The sequence below is a fragment of the Anoplolepis gracilipes genome, chromosome 6, assembly GCF_047496725.1.
Source record: "Anoplolepis gracilipes chromosome 6, ASM4749672v1, whole genome shotgun sequence".
Lineage (NCBI taxonomy): Eukaryota > Metazoa > Arthropoda > Insecta > Hymenoptera > Formicidae > Anoplolepis > Anoplolepis gracilipes.
In genome coordinates this window covers 6,674,115-6,693,364 of record NC_132975.1, presented here as the reverse complement: position 1 = coordinate 6,693,364, position 19,250 = coordinate 6,674,115, and the positions used below count along the sequence as shown (strand labels likewise).

The following is a 19,250-nucleotide window of genomic DNA, read 5'->3' as shown; positions in this document are numbered from 1 at the left end:
TTTTGCAATTAACGTTATTTTTTGTAAAAATGTATTAATTCATATTAACGTGGTACAAATTGCATTCATGTCTTTAATCGGGCGGAATTTTTAAAATATAAACTACAAAATATACAAAAATTACTTTAAGATATTTATACGATAAAAAATCTTTTACAACATGTTTTTATCTAATATATATTACATGTAGCATTGTAAAAGCTGTAGCAGATGCTAGTATTTATTAAAGAAGTTTAGCGACACACTCCGTATGCACGCGTACGTGTGTTACCAGCAGATATTGTGTACAAGCTGCGTATCGCGGATTTTGTATTGCCCGGAGTTACATCGCGTGTGTCACCCGCTGATGGAATCTTAATTGCAAAATCCATATTAAACTATCATATGACGGCCCATCTGCGGCGCCAAGCAGCTTTATTGAGTCGCGCTCGGTGCATGTGTACACATCACGTCTGCGATGCAACGTACATGTATGTACGTGTAAAAGTATCGAACCAAGCTACGACCACGGGGGTCGATCATGTCCATCGTACGAGAAGACATATTGCGGAAGATATAATATCACGATGGCGGGGAATGTCGATAATGGTAACGTCTCTCCGTGCGAAAATGTAATGTAAGGTAGTTCAAAGACACTTCGACACGCGAGAAGAGATTTTGACACTTTTATAATTTAGCGACATTCTAAAAAAACATTGATAACTATTTTGAAATATTTTTATCATGATAACTAAATATTTTGTTCTTAAATGTCAAAAATAACTTCGTAAAAATAACGTACGCAGAAAAATCAAATTTCATATGTACAATTGCACTTTGGTAATTTTTTTAGTTTATATCCCCCAGCAGAATGCTTGTCTAGTGATAAAGACATTCAATGAGTGAAAAAACTCACTCTTGATATGCTTGGCAAATTGTCATAGCATAGGCGCACTTATGATAATTAAATGGACTATAATATAATTGTATTTTTATTTTAAAGAAAATTGTATTTTAAATATATATATGTATTATCTGAGTGTTATATGAAGTATCTGGCTTTTTCCTAATGTAATACAAGACAGAAAGAAAGAAGAGAACAGTTTATTTTCACGAGTATTAAGTGAATATATTTTTAAATGTTTATAATTTATCATTTTATTTTATTTATATAAAAATTAAAGTATTTATTTTAGAAAGTTTGGGTACAAAAGATCAAGATATTTAATTAATATATTATTTTTTTGTATATTAAAATAAGAGATTGCGTATCGAGATATTCCCAAAAACATTTTATTTCACAACTTTTTGACACAATTTCCGTTAAACTTCAAACGTATGTGACACATACTGAAAATTGACACGTGTCGGCTACTGAGAGGAGAGAAATTTTGATTAATATTTATGAAATACGCGACTGCAAATCAATACCGATCACAGAGGAAGTACGTGTGTAGCTTCCATGATTCTATTCGTTTTTATAGTATGCACCAGCGGTTTTCAATGCGATCGTACAAGATGCATTCCGTTCGATTGGCGATGCGACGGTCATGTGGATTGTTCCGATCATAGCGACGAGACCGAATGCGGAAAATGCAATTCCAGCTCACTGTCCTTAGTATCGACGTCAGCGCCCGTCATATTCGGCAAGGTAATCATGGGACCCTCGACCGAAAGTACCACAAGAACTTTGTTACCGCGTTACTGCGGCGAAAAAAGATGCATGTCGGCCAGTCATATCTGTGACGGAATTATGGATTGTCCTTGGGGGCAGGACGAGCGGAATTGTCGTAAGAAAACTTCTGTATCCACATATATGTGTATTTTCTATATTTTTTATAAAATTAAATATTACGCTTGTAGATAGAATGCAATTGTTGCAAAATTACGTTGTTATAAAAATTGTCTTGAATCATTAAGAATATAATTTTATTTTGATTGAAGAAATAACTTTTGTTTATTCTTGCCTTCTAATTTTTTTTTAGCGATAATTTATTTTTACACCTCACTGATGACATATGTGGCAATCACTTAATTAAAATGCATATTAATGAATAAATGTATCAGTAACATCACCTGTGCGTATAGTTACATACAAAAAATTTTAAAAGAAAAATGTAAATACTTAATTTGACAGTTATGATTCTTCTAGATATAAAAGAATTGATTTTTTTTTTGTTTTCCAGTGAGATTGGGCCAGAGAAACGGGGACATTGGCGAGGGGCGCTTGGAAGTATATCGCGCTGGAATGGGTAGACATATGCCAGCATGTGTCTCGAATTGGAGATTAACATCACCGGAAGACGTTTGCGCCATGCTGGGATATACGTAAGCTATTTTTTTCAATCCAAGAAATTAATAATAATGAAATTGAGATGTTTTGTTCACACAATTTTCCATCTCACACGATAGACACTGTGTTCTTTTATATCACTTAATTAAATATATAATTTTATAAATCCTTATTGAAATGTATGACATTTTACGGAAATACATAATACTTTTTTTCAACATATTATTATATTTTTGCATTTTATTAATATTATTATTAAAATTATTATTTTCTTAAAATTAAATGCATTGCGTATAAAAATGTCAATTGCATATCTTTAGGGCCTCAAACGGATCCAGTTTGCTGATGAATAACGCGACACAAATCGACCTGAATAATGTCGAGTATAATACAAAGGATCTTACTTTGCTGAAACTATTTCAAGGTTGCATCAGAGAGAGAGAGCCTTATCCGATGGTCAAGCTTACTTGCACAGGATATGGTAAATTATTCAAAAATATTTTTCTTCCCTTTCCTCTTTCTCTCCTCTTCCCACGAAGTCCGTAAATTTGCTTTTAAAGTCTTCCCCGGAGTTCTTTCTTTTGCGACACGTGACAGATCGATTCTGCTGCAGTTTGCGGCCGCAGACATTCCGTTTACAGAAACTTGAGAGTGAAACGAATAGTGGGTGGTGTAGAGTCAGCGCCTGGCGATTGGCCGTTTCTCGCAGCTATTCTCGGTGGACCCGAACAGATCTTTTACTGTGCCGGAGTTCTTATTGCCGATCAATGGGTCCTGACCGCGTCTCATTGCGTGGGCAAGTAAGTAATTCGCGTCAAAATGCATCGTTTTGCTTCAATTTTAAATAAAATATAACTATATAGTCTAAAGATACAAAATATTTTCAATTATCTGTCGTCCATATTTATACATATATTTTACATGTAAAATATTTTACACAAACAATATTTATACATATATAAAATTCAATATTCATATTTTTATGTATAATTTATGATTAAACAAATTAATATTTATGCGAGAAAAATATGGTTTGAATTTTAAGCATGGAATTTTTTTATCACATGTTAATAATAACAGAAAATCTAAAAAAAAAAATATGAATTGATTCTCTTTCACGTGAATATTTTATTAGTCACTCGGAAGTATCCGGTTGGACGATACAGCTCGGGATTACTAGAAGACTCTCTCACTCTTATCTAGGCCAAAAATTAAAAGTGAAACGTGTAATCGCTCATCCGAATTACAATTTGGGTGTCGCTCACGACAACGATGTCGCGTTGTTCCAAGTAAGTAATATACATTTTATTAGCTACTTTCAACTAATAATGTGCAAAGTATTTAAATTTTTACACTTGATAAATTTATCACGTATAAAATTATTGGTTTTTATTCAAATTCAAATGCTATCTTTTTAAGTTTGATATCTTTTTATATACAATATACTCTGTGTCTCGTAGTTGGAAAGGCCAGTTCATTACAACGATCACCTAAAACCTGTGTGTCTACCAACTGCTGCCACTAATCTTACACCCGGAACAGTTTGTACCGTCATCGGTTGGGGCAAGAAAAACGATAGCGAATGTAAGTACGTATTATTATTAGGAAGAAAATCATCGAAAAAAACGGCAAGATTAAGATAATAAATTTATATTTATGAAGTTTATACTTATTAATATTTACAGAGAGACTGCAATTTCTATCCTTTATACAGTTAAAATACTTTTAAAGCAAAAGCGAAAGATAAGTCCATAGAATTGAAATCTCTTTGAATGTAAAATATCGTATCTAAAACAAACCTTATAAACGATGGACTTATTCTTGCTTTGAACTTTTAAATAAAAAAGAAAAAAATTATAAAGAGTATTAATATGGTTTCTCTCTTTTTCTCGAAAATTGAAATCGATTGTTTGTTATTCCATTGCTTTGTGCTAGGGTCTGAATATGAACCGGCCGTAAACGAAGTGGAAGTTCCTGTTCTAAATCGACAGATTTGCAACATGTGGTTAGCGCATAAAGAATTGAATGTCACCGACGGGATGATTTGCGCTGGCTATCCGGACGGAGGAAAGGACGCGTGTCAGGTAAATTTTTTTAAATAAATTTTATCTTGAATATGTCTCTTCCGCGTAGATTACAACGAAAAATTTTATCTATATTGAGAAAAAAATCGAGAATTACTTTTCAATGCATTTTAAAACCACAGTGTTATTTTTAGAATTTAATTTGGTATTAATTATCAGGATATTTCTCTCTCTTTCTCTTTCTTTCTTAAATGAGAATTACGAAATATTGTCAAACTGTCTAATTCTATTATTCTTATCTTGTAGAATGCAAGTAGTTTCTCGTGCAATGTCTTAATCGTAGAACTCTAGTGTTATCAAGCAAAAATACACATTTTCCATTATCAGTTTTGCAAATAAAAAATAATGTGAAATCACAATTTACTTCAAGGGCGATTCCGGAGGGCCTCTGTTATGTCAAGATAAGCATGACAAAGAGAGATGGTTCGTCGGCGGAATTGTCAGCTGGGGCATAAAATGCGCTCATCCAAAACTGCCCGGAGTCTACGCTTACGTGCCCAAATACGTACCGTGGATCAAACAAGAAATGTCCAAGTATTCTGAGAATGATAGGAATAACGGAAAAGTAATCGATCGAGATATTTAATAAAACGATATCGAAATAGAAGTGAAAAAGGATGTAAATTGGACATTCATATCCTGACGACGTGGAGAGAATCGAAAGTAAATATGTATGATCTACATTGTCTTAAACATCATTCACAGAAAATAGTATTTTCTACGTATCTAAGAAGAAAAAGGAGCTGAGTATTTGAAGATCATCAATCTCGTCAATTGAATCACGGATCGGCAGGAGCCGATAAGAAGAAATCGTCAATGTTTCCTAAGCTTCGGATGATAAATACTGACGCAATGCGATCAATCTTTCCTCAAGTGATAACAGTAAGATTAATTCAATTAAGTCGATGTGGCAGGAAAAATTCTCTCATATCGTGAATTATCACCAACATACCCGAATATTCGATATTTACTATCGCAATATATACTCGCAATTCTCTCAGTCATAGCTCGTCCGACTAAATACAAAGTTTCATCCCTTCGCGACTTTTCGTAAGAAGAATTATATGATAAGCCACTCGAACAAGGAGAACCAGATAATCGGAAACATATAGGATACACTACTTTATTTAAATGAATCTGCGAACTCTGTGGACGTTTGCGTACATAAGTTCAAATAAAATAAGCCATTTTCTAGGAAATTACTAGAGAAAAGAGAGAGAGGATCAACATGCCGATGTGTGTACTTTTGGTATTGAAATAAGAAAACAAAAAAAACTTGAGGCTTTGTGCACAAAATGAAAATCAACGCATATGATGCGACAAAAAATATTTTGTATCGCTGCCGATTTTAGGACAGCTATATATGAGCCACCAAGTGGTCGAAACTCTTAATTTAAAGGGTGTGCGTTTAACAGTATTCATTGATAATTAATGTATTAAATGGTATTGACAAGAGTCGTTTTTGAGAACGGAATAAGCGACGTAAGTAATAATAAATTATAAATTTTAGGATCCATGCAATGCCTATTTTATAATACAAAAATTTAACTTTTTGTTTATAATCAAAATACAAAAAATAAACAGCTGAATTTATTATTAAATACTTCGTAAAACTTTTCTGAAATACGAAAATAAATTTGACTTACTAGTTGTTGTTGACTTACTATTTCTAACAATATAATATTTCTATGACAATCATAGAGGAAATCTATGATTTACGAGCAACCCTTTCGTACAAAAATAAGAAAGAATTACAAACATTATTTTGAAGTAACTCCTTTTCGTTGATATATCTTATATTTCTGTATAAAAAAAGATTTTTCGAAAGTTTGTGATACACATACATGGAAGTATCTTAGTATTATCAAAAATTAATTTAACAAGTATTGTTAAGGTAAAGAAAAAAACGTACATACTGAAAAAATGTGTAATATATATAATCGACAAACTGTATTTTTGTAAAGGAACGAGTTAAGCGCACACCCATTGTAAAAATAGCATACACGATTATTGCATAAAATGCAATCAGTGTATACCGTCGGATAAATATTTTAAATGAAATATAGCATACAAGACAATATATCTCACGACAAGAATCGTGTCTATGTGCTTATCGATGTAAAAAAAAATGATGCATTGCAACGTATATCTAGTCAGTTATATCTATATAATAATCGTGTTTATCGGAAACACGTGCCAGGCATCTACAGTCGCATATGTAAATGTAGATTTAATAGAGACGTTATCTTGCATACTGTGCCTTTCGCTGGACACGATAAACGCTAAATGGATCGCGTAATTCAATACAATAATCCGTATTTACGCGTGTAAACATGAGGTGGAAATACCGAGGTGTGTTAATATATGAATCAGAGATGGAGGAACTGCCATGATGAATTAATATATCAGCACGTATCTTACTGTAAACGCTACTATGTTCTGCGAGAAATAGCGTTGCAGTCTAAACGCTTATTTGCGCTCACGTAATTTTGTTTATTTCCAACTTTGGAGCGTTTATCGTATCGAAAGGTACGGTATGCTAGAACTGTCTGATGTTAGGCTGAGCGAACGGAAAATATAAAAAACGGGATATATTTCTTACGTTTATTATCATGAGTTTCGATATTTGTTGAAAACGTTAAATATCTTTTATTCATTATTAGCATGTATATAAGAAACATTTTTTATATACATACGTGAACAAATGCACGGTATCTGTATAAATATTCGCATGAAATTGATGAAAATTTTAAACAGTAGACACTGAACTTGATTTATATATATAGTATCATAGTGTCATATTTTTCAATGATTATATCACTGATATTTTTTAGTGCATAAAAAAATTCAACGTAAAAGAATTTAACGGTACATACTCGACGGCGTTGCTCAGTCTGCCATATTCTAATTTAATATGAAGTATTCGATACATTTGTGCGTATCGATCGCTAAGTAAGTAGTACTTAAGTTGTTATACGTCATATAAGAATTTGAAGGATAGAGGCTTGTAGATTAGCGTTTGTAGACAGTGGCGGAGTTTTTATTAGGCGCAATAGATAAATTATAGACGGGTGGAAGTATTTCAAATCAAGTTGCGTCTAGAGGTCTCGAAATGCCGAGATCCGCCACTGTACGTAGGGCCTGTATTTGATATAAACGTAAGAAACATGTTGACTGAATTCTAGGGACAATACTCTGCACCAGCACCTTTTTGATCTGCACACTCTAGGGAAATCGTTTTTCAATATTGAGTATACTTTGTACAAGATGTATCGTTTACGGAATCTCTATAGGAGCCTTACTCTCTAACTGACTTAGACTTTTTCTAAGCGGCAAGACGAATAGCAGTATTGTTGGCCGAGATGACAATTAGTATTTAGCTTAGTTTATCCATGAGTTTATCTAGATTTATTTATTTAATGGCTTGTTACTCTCTTGGGATGCGAAATTTACGCTTTTCATTTTTCATTAAATATGTTCTACAATAGATTAAAAAGTCATTTTAAATAGAAGATTAAAAAATGATGAAGATATAAATTTATATAACTATGCAAAAAGTAATAGTAGAACAAATTTCAGATAAAACACATTTTAAAGCTCAAAAATTTAGCTTTTAAATTTTTTAAATTAAACTGTTTTAAACTTCTTTCTTGTCATTTAAGAACAGGAAAAATACATTATATTTTTGTTACATTTTAATAAGATAGTAACATTCTGTATGCGTTGTTTATATTGCATATAGGTGATATTTGATAGAGAGCAATTTACTTTAGATATACAAAGAGTATTCAATTCGATAGTAAATTTACCTCTTGCAAGTGCATTATTTAAAAAAAAAAACTCGAATTAGTTAAAAAAAGCATTGTAATATTTCAAACATCTCAGAATGGTTTTCTAAGACAAGAACTTACAGACAATAAGAAAAAAAAACATTCGACAATAATGGTCTTCCTTAGTATCCAGACAACAGTTTAGTTGTAAAAATGGATAATATATTTAAATAACTGACAATACTGTGTGAGCAGACAATAAATAGAATTAGGAAATGTTCCATGATGGACAATAAATTATTTATTAAAGAATAAGATAATGAAGTATTTGTAAATTTAAGATACGAAAATGATTAGTTAAATAATTAGAATATTTAATTGTAATTCGGGGATATATAGTCTACTAAAATTGTTCTCAATATATAATTGTAAAAGGTAAAGGTACTGAACAATCAGAGATTATTTATTATTCGGTGCAGTATATATACATATATGAAAAAAAGCTAATATTTCTATACGTTTTATTTGCATTATAAAATATTTTTATGAAATACATCCCGTATCTATATTATACATTATTTTCATATTTGAAGAAATATAAGATAGAGACAATCAAAAGTGGCAGTACATTATTTTTATAATTATCTGTTACATTTTATTCTCGTAATTATTATATTAATTATTAAACATTAGGTAATTTGTAATTTTCTTTATTATATTATTTTGTATTATTTCTTTATATTATTTTTTTCGTATTGAGTTGAAGGACAGTAACTGCCAATTATAAAGTGTACATTTAACAAAATAATTTGTTATTAGTTAATAAGTTATTATTTTTATCTACATTTTATACACTTTGCTTTTTTTAATTTAGATAAGAAATTTTAATTTTAAAATAATTTTATATGTATTTATATGTATTATTATTGTTATTATTAAATTTTCATAAAAATTGAGTTTTATTTTATCATAACACTATACATTTTTCAAACAATTTATTACGTTATTAATATTTTATAAGATTGATATAAAACACAAATATTTTTGATGGCAGGTGCGTAAACAAAATATTGTGATGAAGTGTAAAGTCAATGATTTATATATTATAGATATATATATATATATATATAAATATATATATATATAAATATATATATATATATATCAAATATATATACATATAAATATGCATTAATGCAAACATATATACGGATAATACAAAGTGAGAATATAGATATTATATGTAATATACTAAAAAATTAGTGTAAGATTTTATAGTTAAAGAGATAAATATTACAGTAACACATATTTACAAGAAACTAAAAATATGAAAAATTTAGTTTTATCATTTATGTGTTTTAGTGCCAAAAATTAAAAAGTTATAATTTTATATTGTTCAAAACACTTTCCAAATACAAGTTGTTTAGTTAAAAGAAATATTATTTTAAATGAATGTTGTATATAAAAATCGATTTTTAAGTTTTAGAAAAAGTACACAAAATAATGCGCAAATATATTTGTATGAACATATATTAATAGCAAGAAAGAACGTTTTGCGTTTTACTTTGTATCACAATTTAAGGTTACTATACAAATAACAGATTTATATTCTATATAGAAAATCAAAAGATAAATGGTGTGATTGAATAGTTCTGAGAAAAAATTTTCAAATTTTAATGCGTCAAACTCTTTTAATCGATTTCCAACGATTCGAGAATTCGATTATCTGGCAATGCAGATATCGAAGAAAATTCTGTTTATCATTCAATTTTTGTCAATTTTTTTCTATTATCGCATACAATGCAATCTAGATAAAGAATATTATATGGTGAGACATAAAGAGAGAGGATATAACTTATACGATGATATTTATTTTTGCATATGTATGTATACATAAACAGTAACATTAGCGAAAGAAAAAAACACTTTCTAATATGAATTATCACAGAAATATTTCCAAGAATAATGTACTCTAAGATATAATTTCTAAAGAGGCGTTATATAATATTAGTTACTAGATTTAAAGATTGTTTTAGAAAGAAGATTCTGCTTTAGAGGACTTATACAAGTTAATATTCGTGGTCAATTTAAAGAACAGTTGTAACATCGTGTTAATTTGTATGTAAAGTATAAGATTTGTTAGACTCTCATAGGCCGCTCGCGTAAAGTTATGTAAATTGATGAAAGTATATTTCGCTTTGCGCTGTGTAGTTGTAATTATTCAGTGATTTGTGCCGATAATCTTATTTACTTTTCCGCATTACGCTCATTCAACGAAGAATACATAATCTTTAGTAGAGAAATCTCCACTTACGCTCTCGTCACACGCACGAGAAGTAGTGACTTCGTAAGTGTTCGAAGCCTTGGCAAGTATTCACTTGCATCGAAGATATGGAAAAATGCTGCGCACAAAATACAAATGGTGTCTCTCTCGCGCGAAGAAGTATTCTTTTTAAAAGATACTACAAAAAAAAAAAAAAATGCATAACTACTCCTGTGAAGTCAATGTCGGATAGTAAGGTAGCGTAAGATATTACACGTTGCATGTGTGTGTATATATATATGAATCGTCGCAAGATGTTGCACAAATATTGCGTGTTATGGAGTAATGCTTGCACTTATCGCGAGTGCGTTTGCATTGCAGTTAGGATAATCGGAAGCGAATCGCATATCAATTGCTGAGAATAATTGTACTACTTTCTTAGTAGTCAAGTAAGGAGTTTGGTAGATTTAATTGCGAAACCTCATTGTGTCAAGCGCGCAATTGCATCCAGATGCATTCGTCGCTTCTCGTTAATCTTTGTTTCCGACCTCTTTAATTCTCGTTGGCCTTTTTTTAGAGAAAATTATTTCGGGTAAAAACGTCAAAAGTCGGCAAATGTGTATATACACAGATATTATTAATGTATACAGGAAATTAATGCGAATTAATTAATCTAATGCTGTTTATATTATTATTTTATATCCTATGTGAACAATATGAAGAAAAAAATTACTGGAATGCAAAGTCCGACTTTTTACGTTCTTTAATTTAGTAAATGGATCATTCAGAGGGGAATATTATAATTCAGAATGGAATAAATTTAGACATAAATTATCTTAAGAGAGAAATATGCAACTATACAATCGTTACTGAGCTTGAAGATTGATATACTATTATATAACAAGCTTTTGATATCGATCAGGTACATATACATGTAAATGTAAAACGAAATATAAAACAAGACAGTTGCATTTATTTATTTAGTTATAAATATTTTTAAAGACTTATTTTTATTTAAACAAAATTTCATTAATGTCTTAAAAATTTATAGTAAAATTTGTAAAATCTCGATTGATTCATAAAATATATCAGAATATAGTACAAAATTGCTATTGATGAATTTATGTTATTAATGAATAGTATTGATCGATATCAGCAAGCTCTAATAAAATTTATGATCTAGTATACTTTATACCTTAGATTCCTTAATGACAGTGATAATGCAAAAATTTTGCAATAGAGAGAATTTATACTTATAAATATTCATTATTTAAATTAATTTAATCAGTCCGTACATCAAACAAATTTGATATTTGTTTCAACAATTAATAGATGGTTGGGATTATGAAATCTCAGTCTTTATTTTTCATTTCTTTTTTTAAACAAAAGACGAATATTGTATGCTTGCGTAAAAGAATATTAGTAGTTAAAGATATAATTATTTTTAATTTAATTGGAGCCTTACTTTTTCGGAAGCTATATAACAAAAATATAATTAATATTTAATGATGAACGATACTACTTGTTATTAATTAAAAAAAAATTATTTTAAAGATCGCATAATTTTGTGGAAAAAAATCACAGAGAAATTAAAAAAAATATATTTTTTGTACAGGAAGAACTTATAATTTGTTTATGGTAAAATTTTTTTTAACTTTATACATTTTTAAGACACAAGGCATCCTATCAATCTACATTCTTGTAAGCAAATTATATTTTCAGATTTCTTGAAAGCGTAGAGGCTCTTTAAAATACTATTTTTAAAATTATTTTGCGATAAAATTTCGTCGGATTATAAGATTTTCAAGCTAAACATCTTTCAGCGAAGCAGAATTTTTAATTTTTTTTTTCAATAATGTACAAGCAAAAGAAGAAGAGCAGTAAACGAGAGTAGTAAAACCGGATGCGAGATATAAATTTGAGAAAAGATATTCAATAACTTTGCAAGCTCAAATATATTTTGAGACTTCAGCTTGCTTTTATTGTAAGTATTCAAAGAAGACGATAGCAAATATAACGTGAGAATCTTGAATGTGATTGCTTGTTTGTGCTCGGCACAAATCCTAATCGTACAATCAGTGGTCGACGATATGTAAATTTAGATTTATACGCGTTGTAGTTACACGCAAAAACACATACACACGTACGCGTAAAAGATATGCTCACATTTACAAGATTAATACGGTGGATAAAAAGCGGCATTTGCATATTCTCCGCATCCTATGTTTAGGATAATTTCATACAGAAAAATAAGATATTGTTACAAAAGGCTTTACTCTACTCTATTAGAAGTGAAGAAAAAAAATATTAATACAGAGAATATAGAAGAGATATTCTGGTACGAATAATATGTGCGATATTTTTAAAATCTGTATAAAGTTATCCCAGAAAGAAGGATGCCTAGCATGCGCAAATCTCTCTTTTATCCGCTTTATATAATATGTATTAGTGCTACCGTGTGTTGCGTGTAGCATAAAGTGATTAAGCTGATGTTTCTATGTTGATAATATACCTGACGTTGGCATAAATGTAGGTACATACGTTGTGTATCGCTGTGATTGATACATAGATATACTTTTAGTGTTGTATCGTTAGCCCGATAATAAAATTAATGTTAAATGGGATAAAGACAGTCATCGCTGTCAATCGTTTAGACGTGCGCACAATATGCATTATCACATCCACGAGATATCTCTATATATTACATCTGCAATTTTATGTATTTGTACCGCGAGTTTAAAAACTTGCGGATTTCACTTTTCCTACACTATAGTCCTCGACATCGATTCAGCAAGCAATTTTGTTACTTTAAACGCCACATTATTCTTTGACATTGTAACATTCTCATGATTCGCAGAACTTTCTTTTGTATGTGATGTAAACAAAGTTTATCTTCGAGAGCATACTCAGCTGCTATCACTGTTCAACTGATGTTTTACTACGTGCGATCAATCTAATTAGCTAATGTACTATAAGAGATAATGATATTACCTCGAAGTCATTTTTGGGATTTATAAGTAATTTAGACATATAAATAATTACGAGATGACGTATTAGTTACAAGATTGTCATTCGACACATCATATCACATATAGAGACCATTATATGAGATCTCGATGTAAGAAATGAATAGAGACTATATTGCCATTTTAGATGAGATTCTCCCACTAATTCTAATAACATAAAATAAAATTTTATAAATATAGTAATTCTAGAAGAAAGTACCTACGTATATACGAACTGACGTTTCATAGTGTACGACTCTAAACGTTACGTTATTCTCGTATATGTAATAAACAGTAGTCTCTCCTTATTGTTTCCTCAGATAAATGCGAAACATTAGAAAATATCGATTGCCAAGCTGACTTCGAGATAATACGGTAGAATCAACGCTTGCACTGCCTTTCCTATTCATTAGTGTAATATCAGACGTGACTGTCTCGTCTCTAGCGCGGACATTATAAAATATTGTTGCGTACATATGTATATGCATATTGCTGTTAACTTTATCCGTAAAAATCTGGAAAAAGTAGATTAAAAGAAGAAAATGACGTTAATTGAACTCACTCTTGCTGGTCGAGAGTCATAGTATGTCACGTAGCAGGATATTTAACAAAACATATGAGATTATATATACACTATCGCGAGACAAATGCCATGTAAGACAACTTACGGGATTATACTTTTAGCAGTGCGCAAGCAAATTAACACTCCGGTTTTATAAAAATTTGATTGCATAATGGCACTGATTTTAGTAAAATTTTTATTTAACTTTAATAATATAATCTCATTATGTAATCTCATATATTTTAAAAATAACATTAATTTGACGTTTTTTGATTAATATGTATTTTTTAATTTTTTAATATTTATTATTGTATAATTATTAATATTATTATTAATTTATTATTTTATAAATCATTTATAAATATTTATATGAACAATATTTAATAATGTATTCTTTAATTAAAAGGACATAAAGTTTTAAATATAAAGGAATTATATGTATATATTATTTTATAATTGGAATATGTTATGGGATTTGATACATATTGATATGTAATCTGTGTATTTTATTTAAATTTTATTAAATTAGAGAATAGACAGATTATAATGAAATATTTACTGCACGTTATTATTCTAAAATTCATTAGAAATTAATATTGTAATAAATTTCTAAATAATATTAATATTAATTAGGTAACGTCTCAATTTATTTTCTCGTTGTCATTATACAAATTAATTGTATTCAAAAATTTTTTTGCTCTTTCAAATCAAATTAATAATTTTTGCTCTGTTAATCACTACAATTGTGTGACTGCATAAGTACATATGCCTGTTTGTCAACATATTTTTGCAGATTGACTATAAACAGATTATTTTCGAAACTAATAGGATGAATAAGAAAAGTACAAAATAAAGATTCTATTAGCAATAATATGAACACTTGAAAATATATCTGGACATATCTGGACATATCAACATAAAAAGAAGGCTAAATAATTTTGTAATTTATTTTTCGTTTTCATCCAATTAACTTTCGGAGAGCGGATCACTTGACTGTCAATCGCACAGCTGATACCGAATCCGTTCGGATCGACGCGACGATACAATTTTGCTTTCACATGTTTTCAAATAAGGATATATATTGAAATTTAATCTTATAACATTAAAATTAATTTAGTAAATTGTTTCTTCACCAAAAATAATACTCTAATGCATCACTATTAAAGAAGAAAAAGAACGTGGATAAAATAAAGGATTCTGTTTCAACATACGCAAAATATTTTCTTTTATCTATTTTACATGCAGATAAACTGTAAACATTTATCATATATTCATTTGTATTTATTGTCGTCAGCAAATTTACAGGGATGAGATTAAAGAGACAGTCACACGATATTTGTCAAAAACGAAAATTAAGATTTCGATAGTTTTCTGAATAATTACTGAATGTATCCATACAATCTGCAAAAATACATGGCACAAGAATCATATTGTGAGTTCATAGATGCAGATTGGTACAAAGTAATTAAATTAAAAGATCTATAAAAAATAATTATATATGTACGTATGTGTATATATGTATATGTGCGTATGTACACACACACGTACACACACACATGCACGCGTGACACATACACACATACAAACATAAACAGTATCTGGTAAGAAGATATATATGATATGCAGCCAAAAGATATATATGATAAATATTGATATATGATATATTTATGGAAAATACGTGTTGACAAATAAATTATGTATTAACAATGTATGTCTTATTATTTATTTACATCTATAACACCTATAAATTTGTTGCAATGATATTAGTATCATTGAAACGCAATTGGAGATAATTATTTACTACATATAATGAACAGATGATATTAATTCTAGAAAATCTTTGGTTTTTAAATCAGAGATCCAGATCGAAACAAAATTTTGGTTTTTCGACTTCAATTCTAGTTTAATAATATTTAATAACTGTTTTGGTTCTATTTTCAATTTTTTGATATAAATATAAGGAAATCGAAACCGTTCAAATTACTGTTTTTTCATTCTTACAGTTTCAATTTTTTTTTAATTATCGTTTTTCTTTTTTTTTCTTAGTATGCTACATTATTTTGTGTTAACAATTATATTTTTGTTCTCGCCAGCAAATAAAACGACTTATATTCGTTTAAGACGATAAATACGATATTACAATCGTTTTGCGTATGTCATTTAGTTGTCAAAAGATAAATATAATTTATCAAAAGACAAATTTCATATCATATATACACCAAAAAAATTGTATTCTCGAAATATATATTTATAAACCTTCTTAATAAAGAAGATATTAATAATATAATGAATAGATATTAAGCGCTTTAGACAAATTTATACATAGTTTTACTTTATTTATAAATTAAGTAAAACGACATAGTAAAAAATAAAATGTTAATTTTAACATTTTTTTCATATCTCAGAAAGTCCACTCTAAATTTTAAGTTAAAATAGCTCATTTATTGTGTTACTTATTGATAAGCTAGAAATATTAAGTAATTGACACAAAACTTTACATTTATTTTTGTCATTGTGATGTAAAAATAACATAACATATAAATTAATTAAAAACTTGAAAACATGAAAGAGTAGTTACAATAATTTGTAAGAAATGTTGATAGAATATTATAAAGTCATGATTACTCCAAGATTTATTTTAACTTTTCTTAGAATGTTAAATTGATTTTGATACTTGCTGTTTGAAGTACTTGATTGTTTAAAATGATTGTTAATAATGTGTTAAAAGCACTCAAAATAATATTCCATTTCTAAGAGATATACACAAAGTGTTAAGTTATAAAGTTGACATAAATGTAATACATGAAAATGTTATAAAAATAATAACATATCAGCTGAATGTTAATTTTATATTAAAGTAGTAATTAAAAGGTAGCAACACAAGAAAATTTTAACTGTTAACTAATATGGACGTACAATTTTTTACTATGTATATATAAATTGGTCAAAGTTTTAATAAATAGCAAGTCCATTTGTAAAATTATTTTTATTATTATTGGGATTAATAATCTCAAATATTAAATAATATAATGATAAGAAAATATGTCATTCAGTATATATTCTTGTTAAGAATATTTAAAACTACTCTACTTTTTAGAACAAATAAGAAAATTTTAGCGCTTATTTTAAAGATATAAAGAATTATTCTTAAGATGAGAATATAATTTTTTCGGTATATGTAAAATATATTAGCATGCATATAATCTCTCTGTCGGCAGGTCATTAAATATCTGTATCTTTAAAACTGTTTTATAAAACTCATATAGATAATTGATATATATATATATATATATAATTGAAATAAATATTTCATACATATATGTTTTACATAAAATTGGAATAAATATCATATATTTTTATTTTTTAAATATTTTTTCTTTTGATGTACAAATAGTATACTTTATTAAAAGTTAAAAAATGAATGAAAAATTATTCATATTTATCTTGGAATATAATAAGTACAAAAAAAAATTTTTTTATTATTTAAAATTGTCCGCCATGCACGCGACTAACCTGCCGTCCGAGGATTAAGACAACGGATTTATCTGCAATCTACATCTTTAAATCTCTACATCTACAAGTTTACCTCTACAAAAGTCTCTAAATAAATCCATTGCTTTAAAATAAAAGTTTTTGTTACTCAATGCACAGCAGCGGAGTTGACGATATTGAAGCTATACGTCTGTAACATACAAATATAAAATCCAAATTAATATTCAAGAATTTATTATTATACTTTCATCAAATTTTATATTTGATGCGTACAATAATAAGCAAAAATATAAATATAAAATAATTTTATAAATTTAAAAAGAAAAACTATTTTTAAATAAAAACTTGTATAAAATTTATATAAAAGTCTTTATCTTTGAGTTTCTCTTGTTTAAATCATTCAAATAAATAAACCAAATTAATTCGTGATTTATAATAATTAATACACAAATAATATTTACCCTAGAGTTGCTCCGCCGATGCAAGATGCCTCTCCTAGGCCTCCTCTTCCTCTCAGATTGTCAGAGTAGTCAGGAACTATTATTGTTTTATACGAGCGTACTTTTTTTAATTTATTTAAATCACACAAAAGTAAAATCACATGATATTTTAAATCGTACGAAAGTAAAAACACTCGAATAGTTCGAACGGCACTCCCGCATTTTTACGCGCGATACTTTGACGGCACTCCCGAATTTCCGAACGATCGAAAATCCCATTTCATCACGCGCGAGTCATACTTGAGTCGACAGGTCGAGCACGATCAAACAAGCCGAATAAGCGTTAAATCCTGAATTTATTCTGTAAATTAATTAAAAGTAAAATAACCTACGCGGCCGGCATTCACTTCAGCCGCGATACTGAGATGTGTAAATGTTGTTGCCCATTAAGAAATGACGATTAAAAAAACGTCAAATAAACGCCGATAAACGATATCGATTCGACATCTTCTTTAATGAATCATTTTTCAATGGAAAGCAACGTTGAAAGAATCCCATTTAATCGGCATCAAATACGATCCTCGACAACATAATAATTTCGTGATCGAAATCAGGAAATATGAACACGACCGCGATCGCGAGAGCCGAGACGAATGTCAAAAACAATAGCGCGCTATATGTCACCGAGGTCGAATGTTATTATTTTATTTCGGAATTATTTTATACGTATTTTAATATGTTAAGATTTATCGTAATATTATTACGTATTATTCATATTATTATTACGTATTATCGTCGCGAGAACAGTGTACGGCGCGCTCGACCTCGAGATGACCGAACGCAAGACGCACGTGCCGGCGCCGGCGCCGGAGTAAACACGTGCGCACACTACGTCTGCCGGAGTGAGAATGAATGACTCACGGCTGTCGTGAATTACGTACGCGGCGTTCTCCCCTCTCTTACTATGGAATGCGTGGCGTCAAAAACAAGGTCGAGTATGCTCATTCTCTCTCTCTCTCTCTCTCTCTCTCTCTCTCTCTCTCTCTCTCTCTCCTCGCGGCAAAACAATGACATATACATATTATACTATGTGACAAAATATGACGCGTTAAAATGTATATACATAAAGTCATCGTAAAATTCCTTAACTAAAATAATTCAATATTCAATACATTTAACGTACTTTAAAGTACAACGCGATTACGAAATATAATGTGTATGTTAATTAAAGCAATCTTACGACTTACTGCGTGCGAATTATACAACAATTAAATTTTCTTATTACATTCATTATAATGAACATAAATTGTAATGAATATTAAAAATTATGTCAACGATATTAACAATTATTTGTAAAAAAAA

At 29.2% G+C, this 19,250-nt stretch overlaps 1 protein-coding gene across 3 annotated transcripts in view; it reads left to right on the top strand.

The window, feature by feature from the left end:
- Positions 1 to 8,900, top strand: part of LOC140666498 (uncharacterized) — a 44,727-nt gene extending 35,827 nt beyond the window's left edge. For 2 of the 3 annotated variants that reach the window (XM_072893750.1, XM_072893751.1), the window contains 8 exons: positions 1,464 to 1,769; positions 2,166 to 2,307; positions 2,593 to 2,753; positions 2,886 to 3,072; positions 3,408 to 3,561; positions 3,733 to 3,856; positions 4,208 to 4,356; positions 4,727 to 8,900. In XM_072893750.1, coding sequence (XP_072749851.1) covers positions 1,464 to 1,769; positions 2,166 to 2,307; positions 2,593 to 2,753; positions 2,886 to 3,072; positions 3,408 to 3,561; positions 3,733 to 3,856; positions 4,208 to 4,356; positions 4,727 to 4,942 — 1,439 coding nt within the window. In that variant the 3' untranslated portion in view covers positions 4,943 to 8,900. Of the gene's footprint in view, positions 1 to 1,463; positions 1,770 to 2,165; positions 2,308 to 2,592; positions 2,754 to 2,885; positions 3,073 to 3,407; positions 3,562 to 3,732; positions 3,861 to 4,207; positions 4,357 to 4,726 lie in introns of those variants that run through there. The other variant, XM_072893752.1, reaches the window with a different exon arrangement.
- Positions 8,901 to 19,250: the final 10,350 nt, after the last annotated feature.